Below are 12,949 nucleotides of genomic sequence, written 5' to 3' on the forward strand. Positions count from 1 at the left end.
ACACACTTAATGTGAATTTTAAAATATGAGAAGTTCTTTTTCAAGTGAGATTTACTTGTAAGCCCTTCATAGATGTCTCTCCATCCTTGTCACATTCTCTCAATCAAGGGCTTATGAAACTGTTGATTTTTAATCTTTATGGTTGTGATGGATTGTCAGGAGAATCTCAGATTTATTTCAAGGTTCAGTCATTAGAACATTTTCAAGATGCATATATGTTTTACAGTTAAATTCTATTTGGACCACATAATTTCATTGTTAAATTTGCTTTGAAATTATACTGAACTTTTCTTTTGTCTCTGGACAGCTCAAGTCACTATAGAGGAGATCACTCCTCTTGTCCCCCCACAATCAGGGGACAAAGGACAAGAAGATCTCACAAGCTATTTTCTTGAAGCACTTTTAAAATATATAGTAATTCAGGTATGTTTTATCTTCTTTGAGATGTCACTCCCCTTACCATCATTTTTCCTTCTCTTACCATACTCTGTTGAGTAGTCGTTCTACTCTGTTCAAGTAGTTTCTTGAAGGAGGACAGATTTTTACTTTTGAAAATGTATATTAGTATGCCATTCCTGGGGGGGAAAAAGATCACTGGAGGGATTATTAATCCCTTAGGGAGCTAGAGAGAGGAATTTTTAAGTAGACTCTTTCATCTATAAACCTTCTTATGTGGGCCAGTTTCTAATCCTTTCCTTTATAATCAGCAGCTGTGATCTTTCACTAAAAAACTAATAACTGTTTGGTTTAGGGATCAACCTGCCAAGAGGCAACCAGTAGGGAGGTAGGCTCAGAATGGGGTGTGGGTACAGGAATGTAATTTATACTTTGACCTATTTAAATTTCTAGGTGAATGTATTTTGTAAGGTGACCTCTTCATCTCTACATAGGAAGTGTGCGCGTCCTGATTGATGAAAACACTCCTAGCATATATACATTTCTTGTAACTGTTCCAAATGTAAAAATTCCCTGTGCCTTAGATTTAACATTTATAAAGTTAATTTGGACCCTGAATGAGATTACCAAGATTTCAATCTGATTCCACATCTTACGGATAGTGTGACCTTTGTTAAATTAAACCTCTCTGACTTAAAATAGACATAAAAATAATACCTATCCTATTTTGGTGTTTGAGGGTTAAATAATTAGTGCAAAACAATGATACAAGTAAGTGTTCTATGGGTGGTAGTTGTTACTGTCATTATTATTACCAGTTTTTCTTTTTTAAAAAATGAATTTTATGCTTCATATAGATTTTTTAAACGTTTTGCTGGTTTAGTGAGATATAATTGGCTTACAGTAAACTGCAATATTGAAATATACAATTTGACGAGATTTATTACGTGTATACAGCCAGGGGACCATTACCACAATCAATATAATGACCATATCACCCCTAAAAGTTCTCAGAGGCTTTTGTAATGTATCCTTTTCCTCTCCTAACTGCTACCTAATTCCCAGGCAACTATTGATCTGATTTATGTCACTATAGTTTCCATATTTTATACAAATGGAATTGTATAGTACATACTTCTTTTTGGTCTGGCTTCTTTTTTCCATCATAAATATTTTGCAGATCATACTGTTGTATATCTATATTTTGGTTCTTATTATTGCTGAGTAGCTTTTCATTGTATGGCTATACCACACTTTGTTACTCAGTCATCTGCTAATGGTGATGGGAATTACCAGTTTTTGGCTATTACAAATAAAATTGGGGTGAATATTGATAAGCAAGTCCCTGTGTGTGGACATAAAGTTTTCTGTTCGTGAGTAAATTACCCAGTAGTTGAATAGCTGGATTGTTGAGTAGGTATATACTAATTTTTTAAGGTACTACCAACCTGTTTTCCAAATGGTTGTGTGTTTTTACATTCCACCAGCAATCTATGAAACTTAAAAGTTGTGTCACATCCTCCCCAACAGTTGGTATGGTCAGGGTGTAATTTTAGCTATTCTGAAGTTAATGTGTAGTGATATCTCACTGAAGGTTACTCTGGGCCTTTACCTTCCCCTACCTAGGTATCTTCCTCACCCGACTGGGATCCTTACACCCTGTATTATCCTGCTCTTTTCCCTTCTGTCCCTACCTTCTTACTTCATGGACAGTGTCCTCACCTCCTCAGGCTTTAAGTCCCACTGTGCTGCTGCCTCTGCTATATCCCCTCCATGGAGGCGCTGCTTCTTACAGTCAAGCTCCGATTACCTGGATTTGACCACCACTGATTTTACTCCCTTGTCTACTTCCACATATACTTATTTTGTATGACTTTTAAGGCTGATTTATTCAGGATGGGACAATGGGGAAAAGAACATTTGTATTTTTGTCATGAGTAGAGCTAAGTTTGAGTCAACTTTGAAAATTTTCCAGAGCAAAGTTTAACTTCCAAGATTTTTAAAGTATAACATATATAATGCATTTTCATGGCATTAAACCACCATTTTAAGATTTGTCCTTTATATACATTTTGCTGTATATCTTTAGAGTGTAACAGATTAGTGTATTACTTAACTAACCTTTTACAAGCTTGTTTATAATCTAATAACTGTTTCTGTCTCATGGAATGATTCTCATTTTATTTTTTATTTTTAGGTAAAAAGTTTAGAATGGAAGAACAAAGAAAACCAAGAAAGGGGATTTTCATTTTTGTTTTCACATTTTAAGAAATACTATTTGCCTTATATTTTCCCAAACATCTGCAAGGAGAATAGTTTATATCATCCTGTACTTGGTAGGTAGTCTTTGGAATTTTCTAAAAGAGCACATGTAAGAATAAAATATACCTCATTGTAAAGCTGGCATTTGTTACCTGAAGAAAACATAACATTTAATATTTTTATTGATTCTTTAAAGATATTATACCTTGATTCATATAGAAAGTGGAATTTTATTAATAGGAATGTTTTGCTGAGAATGAAGAGGTTCTTTTAAAAAAACATATTCTTTGGGTCTCACCAGTTGGAAAAGTTAACCTACCAGCAATATTTGTGATTATAAATTAAACTTAATCCTTATATTTTGTATGATCCTTAACTACATTGTAAATGTTTTAAAGGTTTCCCAAGGGTTCCATTTAGTATGTCTTATTTAAATTACATATGCATAATTACACTGTCCTATGTTTTGATGATGTCTTGTCCAGTATTTAGTGGCCATGCCAAAATGGCTGTTTGAACCTTGAAACTAGAACTTTCCTGACAAATCTTGGGTTAGTAGACATTCCATATATAGAAGGCACTGGCAATCTGTATATGGGAATGTTTTTTTTGTTTGTTTGTTTTGTTTTTTTTGTTGTTGTTGTTGCAGAAAAATATTCCTGTCTTAAGTTTTGCGAAGTTTGGGCAACTCCTAGGTTTCACAACTCATAGGTTTAGGCATAACCATTAGAGCTAGTAGAAAGGACTTAAATTAGAGTAGCCATTGAGAACAATACTTGCTTTAAAAATATTTTTGCTGTAAAAATCAAGGAAAAATTCTCATACTGTGTATTATTACTTCAAAATTTATGTCTCAGTCTTAGGTTAATTGAAGTGAGTTCTCATTAATTTCAAATGGCTATGAAAGGTTCTCTGTACTTAGACAAGATTCATTGAGCCTTTTAATGATACCTTGCAAAAAACATATTTCCATATATTTACCATATGTGGTTCACTCTTCTAGAATCCATGCTAATATCTAGCAAATTATTTTAAAATGTCATTCTTGGACCAAATCTACTTCTAGAACAAGGGTATCATGACGAGTGTTTTCTCAAATGCTTAAAAATGTGGATTTATCTAAGCATAATTCTTTTCTTATTTTGGTTTTTGTTTTCCTTTTCCTTTTTAATAGATATCCCACAGGTGAGACCAAAGCCACATTATGTTATGATTAAGAAGGATGCTGAAACCAATGAAGCAATCTATTGTACAAAGGAGCCTTTCATTAAGGCTCGGGTTATTGTCATTCGTTGGCTGGTTTCTTTCTGGCTTGAGCCAAAGCCACACACAGGACCTCATATTCCTGGGATGGAAGGAGAAGTCTTGCCAAAGAATATTCAGGTAATACACCATATAAGGCAAACTTGTTAAAGTTAAAAATGGCTTAAGAGATATGTCTATGGATTTCAGTTGCCTTAGGTGTGGAATGCCGTAAAAACAAATGATAGTGTTTTCTTTGTATAAATGTATTTTACAAATCCAAACTTTAACAATTATTATAGAATTGATAGTTTGTTGTAATACAAAATAAAAGTTGGAAGATATAGAAAAAAGTTCTAGTCATATGAGTCTCAGCTTTTAATTTGTTTCTGTAGGGGTGCCTGGGTGGCTCAGTCAGTTAAGTGTCTGGCTTCCGGCTTCGGCTTGGGTCATGATCTCACGGTTCGTGGGTTCGAGCCCCGCGTCGGGCTCTGTGCTGCCAGCTAGCTCAGAGCCTGGAGCCTGCTTCAGATTCTGTGTCTCCCTCGATCTCTGACCCTCCCCTGCTCACGCTGTCTCTCTCTGTCTCTCAAAAATAAATAAAAGACATTAAAAAATTTTGTTTTTGTATTTTATGTTAATTGTGCAGTACTAAAAATATTCTGAATTGTATATACAGATTCTTGCAGTTGGAAGTAATCTGTAATCAAATGATTGTAGAACCATCATAGTTCTTTGTAGATTTCCAAGCATTAACAGAATGTTGGCTTAATGTCTTGTCTCCCAGGGTACCTGGTTGGCTCAGTCAGTGGAGCCTATGACTCTTGATCTTGTGGTAGTGAGTTCAGGCCCCATTTTGGGTGTAGAGATTATTTAAATATGAAGTCTTGGGCATCTGGGTGGCTCAGTCAGTTAAGCACCCAACTTTGGCTCAGGGCGTGATCTCATGGTTTATGAGTTCAAACCCACATCAGGCTATCTGCTGTCAGTGCAGAGCCCACTTTGGATCTTCTGTCACCATTTCTCTCTTTGCCTCCTCTCTGGCACGTTCTTTCTCTCTCAAGAATAAACATTAAAAAAATAAAAACATTTTTTTTTTGAAATTTTTAACGTTTATTTTTGAGAGAGAGCATGAGCCATGGAGAGGGAGAGAGAGAGAGAGAGAGAGAGAGAGAGGGAGGGAGACACACAACCCTAGAGAGAGAGAGAGAAAGAGAGAGAGAGAGGGAGGGAGAGAGAGGGAGAGAGAGGGAGGGAGGGAGACACACAACCTGAAGTAGGCTCCAGGTTCTGAGCTCTCAGCACAAAACCCGACACAGGGCTCGAACGCATGTACTGTGAGTGAGATCATGACCTGAGCCACCCTAACGCACCCACCCCCCCAAAAAAAGTTTTGCCTGCATCTCATTTCCCTTTAATTCAACAAGGGCACTGAGTCTAAAAATGTGATGTAAAATTATACAGTGGAGGGACTTATATATAAACTTCTGGTATTTCTTAATTAGATAGTTTCCATCTTTTTTCTACTTCTTTATTACTTTCTCCTTTTTCTCCAATGTATGTTTTCCTTGAACTTATCTATGTTACAGTTTTTTTTTAAATAATTTTTAGTTTAAAAAGTCTTACACTGTGTGTTTTTTGTGTGACTTCTTAAATGTTTTACAAAACTAAGTGGTGGAAGTATAAAGTTTGTGTTTAATTGATTAGCGTTCAGAATATTTCAATTATATTCCCCCTTAGCCTTTTATTTATATGTAGCCAACTGGGTATATTATCCCTAAAACTTTGTTCCAGGTTCTTGACAAAGAATTATTAAATATAGAAACTCTCAAGCAGAACTATTTTCCATGATCTCAGAACTTAATGCACTAAAATCATGAAGGTTTTGATTGGGAAGGCATATTTGAGATCATTTACTTAAACCCTTTTTGTTTTATAGATGACAAAATTGAACCCCCAAATTGAGTAACTTAATGGAATCTAATTTGCCATTCCCTGATACAGTGCTACCACTATCATAACATGGTAGTAGTTTTCTTATCACCAACCTTAAGATTTTTACTTTACTGATGGTCTTAGGTTTCATCTTCAGTCATGGTGAAAAATCTTTTAAGTTAATAGAATAGAGAATGTTATCCTGAGTTTGGTTCCTTCCTGCCTGCCTGTCTGCTTGCCTGTCTGCCTCACTGCCTGCCAGCCTTCTTTCCTTCCTTCTGATTTTACTTTTCAGTAATCTCTATACCCAACATGGGGCTTAAACTTATAACCCCAAGATCAAGAGGCACATGCTCTACTGATAGCCAGCCAAGCACCTCACTCTTGAGTTTTTTAATATTTTCTTTATGCTTTATTTCTACTTCTGTCATATTTTTTTTGCCATTCCTTTGTTTTTTTGTAACCTGTTTGTACTGCAAACATTCTAAAAACAAATTATAGATGGATAGATGATTAGTCAGTATCACTATATTACTTCATGTTGAGTTATTAGCATTGCCACTTAATTATTTGGAATGGATTCTAAATGAAATCTATGCCTGGAGTGTCTGTCCGATTCTTGATTTTGGCTTAGGTCATGGTCCCAGGGTTGTGGGATCAAGCTCTGCATCGGGCTCCATGCTGAATGTGGAGCCTCCTTAAGGTAGTCAGTCTTTCTTTCCCTGCCTCTCTCTTTCCCTCTCTCTCCCTCTTCCTCTCCTCACCATCTGTCTCCCCCGCTCACTCACACTTTCAAAAAAAAAAAAAAAGAAAGAAAAATCTATGATCTATGCCCTATTTTGAAAAATGGTATAAGTTATTTGTGGAATGCTTTGAGTTCTACCAGTATTTGCTATTAGAAAGCAAAATACCAGGGTACCTGGGTGGCTCAGTACGTTAAGTGTCCGATTCTTGATTTCGGCTTAGGTCATGATTTCACAGTTCATGAGATCGAGCCCTGTGTCAGGCTACTTTCTGACAGCATGGAGCTTTCTTGGAATTCTTTCTCTCCCTCTCTCTGCCCCTCCCCTGCTCTTGCCTTTTCTCTCTCTGTATCAAAATAAATAAATAAACTTGGAAAAAAAAAAGAAAACAAAATACCAAATTAAATGATGGCATTCTTCCTCTTTTGTTTTTATTTTAGAGAGCAGCTGCTAGTTTGGTATCCAGAGAAGAAAACAAAAGTGATAATGCTGATAAAGCAGATAGAACTACAGAACCAGAACAATCTCATTCTAATACAAGCACTCTCACGGAGCGAGAACCTAGCTCATCCAGTCTCTGCAGTATTGATGAAGAACATCTCACAGACATTGAAATAGTTCGCAGAGTTTTTTCTTCTAAAAGAAGTAATGTGAACTTTGTCACAGAGATATTTCGTCAGGTAAAGTACCTCTCAGTAATTTTAATTTGTAATGTGGACTTTGGTTTTTAATGTTGAATATACTGACTTGCAGCCATTTAAAATTCTTAATAGAAATTTTTTTTTAATGTTTATTTATTTTGAAAGAGAGAGGGAGCATGAGCAGGGAATGGGCAGAGAGAGGGAGAGAGAGAATCCCAGGCAGGCTCCATACTCTCAGTACAGAGCCCAATACAGGGCTCAAACTCAGGAACCTCGAAATTATGACCTGAGCCAAAACCAAGAGTTGGACACTTCACCAACTGAGCCACCCAGGAGACCCTTATTAGAAATGTTTTTTAAGGTTCATATTTAATTTTAAATTTAATTTTAATTTTAAAGTTTGCTATATCTAATCCTTTAATATTTTCTATTTATATTTCCTCCTCTGTTACTAGAACAGTTTTCTTAGTTACTTACTTTTTGTTTTGAAACTTTTCTTTGTACCATTTGATTAGTAAATTAAATTATCTTGTCTTTCATTCTCTGCAACCATAAGGAGTGGTTTATGAATATAAGAAGCGATGTTTTCATTGCCTTTATCCTCCTTTCAGAGGCTCAGTTTTGTCCTCTAAGGCATTCTGAAATTAAAGTTGCTTAAGGGAGCTATTTGGGGCATAAAATGAAGAAATGGAGAGAATAAAAAGTAATCACATAAAGATATCTGTAAATTCCTCTGCACATTCTCAATTACATAGAAATTTTGTGGAAAACTAATCATTTGCTCTTCATAGCAAAGGTACTTAGCTTTTGCAGGTAAACATCACTGAGTTTTGTAGCTGAAGAGGATTGTTCAAGTCTCACAGCAAGAAAGTGGTAGATTTGGGACTAAAATTCCCAGATGCTGGTTCCCCTGTCTGTGCTGTTTAGGCAAAGTGCATCTTCACCTTGTATAGGTATTTATTGATATGTAAAACAGTAAGGCAGCATTAGCTTTGTTAACCTAAGTTAAAGAAACAAACTTGCTTAGCTTGTTTCAGCAGCACATAAAGGAAAATTTAGAATGATACAGAGATTAGTATGGCTCCTGCACAAGGACTACAGGCAAATTCATGAAGCAGTTCTCTCTTTTTGTGTTCATTAGTACAAAATGTATACAATTATATACAAATGGATTCAGTTTCATTCCACCCCAATAAAGTGAATACCACAATAAAAAAGAAAAGAGACCAACTTGTCTTAACATTTTGTCCAGCTTTGGCAGTGGTTCTAGTTGGCAAAGTTTACAGTTTGTGTTGATAGACTATTTGACAAATGGGAAGGGAAAGATATTTGGTGAATAATGTTGGAATACTTTACTTGTTGGAGAAAGTAAAGTAACCTTATAGAACTATTCAGTTTTCAAGTAATAAACTTTGTATACGCTTATTTTCTAGGAATTTGTTCATTGCATTTGTTTTCAAATTTGACAAAAAGTTCATTACGTTCTCGTAAACTTTTTAATCTCTAAAGTATTTATGTTCCATGTTCCCCGTTTCATTCCTGTTAGTATTTTTTTGTCCCCCCCCCCCTTTTTTTATGATTCTTGCTAGAGATTTGTCATTTCAAGAATGAGCTGTTAGTCCTCTCTGTTTTATACTTGTTTTCTCTCTCATTTTTTGCTCCTTGTTATTTCATCTTTTTCCTTTTCTTGGTTTTGGGTTTTTTTTAGTTCCTAGCTAATTAATTTTAGTCTCACATTTTTCTCAAATGATTTTTGAGGCTATTAATTTACCAGTTAGGTCTCTTAGCTATATTTTACGAATTTTGATGTATAGAGTTTTTGTTACTATTCATTTGTAAATATATTCTAATTTTAATGTTAATACTTTCTTTGACCTATGAGATATTTAGCAATTTGTATCTTCCAAACAGTTTTCTGGGTTTTTTTTTCCTTGCAAATTTTTGATGTGATTCTTATAGAGAAAATAGTCTGTATGATACTAGTTGTTTAAAATGAATTGAAACTTATGGCTCAGTATACAGTCATTTTTCATAAATGTCCTGTGTGCTTGGAAAGAACATATGCTTCTCTCTTGAGTTCAGTGATCGTTAGTCTGAACTTTTCTATATCCTCACTGAAGGTCTTTGGTCACAGTTTGGTCTTGACCTCACAGTTGTGGAGAGAAGTATGTTAAAGTCTTACACTCTGATGATTTATCAGTTTTATCTTGTAACCTCATAAATTTTGCTTTGTATATTTTCAAGCTGTATAATTAATAATTAAACACATACAAGACTAAAATTTTATATTTAAATGTAGCTCAGTTAGCTAAGCATCTGACTCTTATGTTTGGCTTAGGTCATGATCTCATTGTTCATGAGTTCCAGCCCCATGTGGGGCTCTGCACTGTCAGCACTTGGGACATTCTCTCTCTGTTCCTCCCCCACTTGTGCGCTCTCTCTTTCAAGATAAATAAATTGTAAAAGATTTTGTTTAAATGTGAATTAAAGATTTTATTTTTATGGCCCTTTTCATCTATAGAAATTATTTTTGCTTAAAGTCTATTTTGTTTACTTTTTTAGCAGGTTTATACCACTTTTTTAAAAGTTTATTTATTTTGAGAGAAAGAGAGAGAGACATAGCAAATGGAGGAGGGGCAGAGAAAGATGAAGAGAGACAGAATTGCAAGCAGGCTCCATACTGGAGGTGCAGAGCCCAACACAGGGCTTGAACTCACAAACTGTGAGATCATGACCAGAGCTGAAACCAAGAGTTGGACGCTTAACTTAATGAGCTAACCAGGTGTCCCAACTTTCTATTTTGAACGTTATAGACTCTGGAATGCCTGGCTAGTTCAGTGGGTGGAGAGCATGGGACTCTTGATCTCAGGGTCATGAGTTCAAATCTCCCCATTAAAAAAAAAAGGAAAAAATATAGCCTCATATATTTTTTAAATAATCTTTTAATTTTAACCCCTTTATAATCATTAGATTTTATGTCTCTTGTAGATATGGTTTGATTTTTTAAAAATCTTTACCTTTTAAATGGAATATTTATATTATGATTACTGTTATGTTTGGATTTATTGATAGCAGCTTATTTTGTTCTATTTTTTTTTTTACCATGTCTGTATTTCTTTTGTGTCATTTTTGTCTTATATTTTGCTTTCTTTTTAATTGATATTTTTTCGTTTTGTATCCTTTTACTTGGTTTGAAAGTTATTACTCTATTCCTTTTTCTTTAGTGATTGTTGTATAAATTTTAACATACATAATTCACTTTCCAAGGACTAAAGTTATTTTTTTACCCTTTTTCTAATCAGTACAAAGATCTTAGAATATTATTACTTTTTTTTTAAACATTTATTTATTTTTGAGAGACAGAGACACATCATGAGCAGCGGGGGAAGAGGGGCAGAGAGAGAGGGAGATGCAGAATCCAAAGCAGGCTCCAGGCTTTGAGCTATCAGTACAGAGCCCATTGCAGGGCTCAAACCCATGAACCATGAGATCATGACATGCGCCAAAGTCTGTCACTCAATCTACTGAGCCACCAAGGCACCCCTTAGAACCGTATTACTCTTAATTTCTCTTCCCAACTGTCATTATTGAATAATTCAGCTCTTTTTTGCGTGATTGTGTTTTAACTCCAGTATTACTATTATTCTATGCATTCAGTATTGATTTACATTTAGTTATGTGTTTATCATTTTCTGTGATTATAACATCTTCTCTTTCAGATCTTTTAGAATCACTTTACTCTGCTTGAATGAAGTCCATTTAGAATGTCATTTTAGTGGATGTCTGTTGGTATCAAATACTTACAAATTTTTGCCTCTGAAAATGTCTTTTATTTTTGAAAGACTTTTTCTACTGGACATAGACTTCTATATTAGCAATTATTTTCACCCAGCACATTTTAGGTACTCAGAGTTTCCCACTGTTCTTTGTTTTATGTTGTTGCCATTGAAAATTTCAGCCAGCAGTTGAACTAATATTAGTCAACTATCTTTACTCTGGCTCTTTTTAATAACTTCTTTCAGTATTTGGCATTTTACATTTTACTGTGGTGTGTCCAGATCTAGATTTCCTTTCATTTATTCTTTAGGGAATATTTTAGGCATACTTCACTTATAGATTAATATATTTTGGCCATTCTGGAAAATTTTCAGTCATTATCTCTTGAAATATTGCCTCTGTCCCATATTTTTCTTGTCTTTCCAGGACCCTGACAAGATTTACATTAGATCTTTTTACTTTATACATGTCTGTTAAACTCCTATTCGTATTTTCCATCTCTTTGTCTTTCTGTGCCACATTCTAGGTACTTCCTTTTTAATTACAACCACTTCTATAAACTGGCCTGTCTGCTCAATTTTATTATCTCTAGTTCTTATGTTTTACTTATTTATACTAAACATAATTATTTTATATTGATTTATTTATCATTCTAATATTCCTGAGGTGTTTGTAGATCTGATTGTGCCATATTTTGTTTCTGTATTCTCTTTGTCATAGTGCTGTATTCCTTAAGGTTTCTTGCAATATTTCATGATTTCAGAAATTGAGAATTTTGATCCTGAGCTTTTTCATCTTCTGACTTTATTTGCTGATTTAGTTTGTAAAAATTGATTCCTTCAGAAAGGAGTTGCATTTGATGCTTCTAAGTACAGAGACACTAACAACCTGTTACTAAACTGAATCCTTGATTTGAGATTCAAGCTAGCCACATAATATGGAGATGGAATATAAAACTATGTTGAGGCTAGCATTTAGTTATAATGTCTCTGTGGAGATTTTTGTTGTTATTGTTATCTTCTCTGCATCTACTTATGGGCAGTTTTCTTTATAAACTTTTTTAATTAAAAAATTGTTTTTGATATTTATTTATTATTGAGACAGAGAGAAACAGAGCATGAATAGGGGAGGGGCAGAGAGAGAGAGAGAGAGAGGAACAGAATCTGAAGCTGGCTCCAGGCTCTAAGCTGTCAGCACAGAGCTTGATGCGGGGCTTGAACCCACAGACCATGAGATCATGGCCTGAGCCAAAGTTGGATGCTTAACCAACTGAGCCACCCAGGCTCCCCTCTTTACAAACTTTTAATGGGTTGGGTTTATTTCTCATTCAGCATTCCACTGACAGTATGTAGTTCTGACTTTGTTTAGAGTTTTCCTGTTGTTTTCCCTGCTTTGGCACAATAGGTCCATGGAAACCAAAGTAGTTGGTTCTACTCAGAGTGAAAGCCAGCTTTATTATGCCCCTTAAAACTTAGCTCTCTGAGTTTGGATTTCATATTGGTTTTTATTTTTGAATATTTTTTTCTGCTTTTTGGCTCATCAGTGCATTTAAAAAGATTACATTCGGGGCGCCAGGGTGTCTCAGTTTTTTAAGCATCCAACTCTTGATTTCTCTTCAGGTCGTGATTTTATGGTCATGGGATTGAGCCCCATGTTGGGCTCTATGCTGATCATGGAACCTGCTTGGTCTCTCTCCCTCTCTTTCCCTTCCCCTCTCACACTCTATGTAAATAACTAAACAAAAAATAAAAATAATAAAAATATTATTTTTTAATATACATTTTGATTTTTCAATCAGAAGGTTGGTTGAATTACTAGTCCACCATACTCTTGGAAACAGAATTCCCCTTACTGAATCTTTAATAATGCTATTTATATTTTAGCTTTTAAAATTTGCATTTGCTTACTTTTTAGATCTGCCCTAGTCCTTTTTTGCAGTGGCTCCATTCATTC

General features: G+C 34.9%; 1 protein-coding gene and 1 pseudogene across 4 annotated transcripts in view; both read left to right on the forward strand.

Moving 5' to 3' along the window:
* The window catches only part of RALGAPA1 (Ral GTPase activating protein catalytic alpha subunit 1), a 262,207-nt gene that overhangs the window by 54,866 nt on the left and 194,392 nt on the right, over positions 1–12,949 (forward strand). For all 4 annotated transcript variants that reach the window (XM_029952940.1, XM_029952941.1, XM_029952942.1 and 1 more), the window contains exons 7-10: positions 308–423; positions 2,594–2,732; positions 3,833–4,041; positions 7,019–7,258. In XM_029952940.1, the coding sequence (XP_029808800.1) occupies positions 308–423; positions 2,594–2,732; positions 3,833–4,041; positions 7,019–7,258 (704 nt within the window). The remainder of the gene's footprint in view (positions 1–307; positions 424–2,593; positions 2,733–3,832; positions 4,042–7,018; positions 7,259–12,949) is intronic.
* LOC115303128 lies at positions 8,248–8,348 on the forward strand (annotated as a pseudogene).

The sequence above is a fragment of the Suricata suricatta genome, chromosome 9 (assembly GCF_006229205.1).
Source record: "Suricata suricatta isolate VVHF042 chromosome 9, meerkat_22Aug2017_6uvM2_HiC, whole genome shotgun sequence".
Taxonomy (NCBI): Eukaryota; Metazoa; Chordata; class Mammalia; order Carnivora; family Herpestidae; genus Suricata; species Suricata suricatta.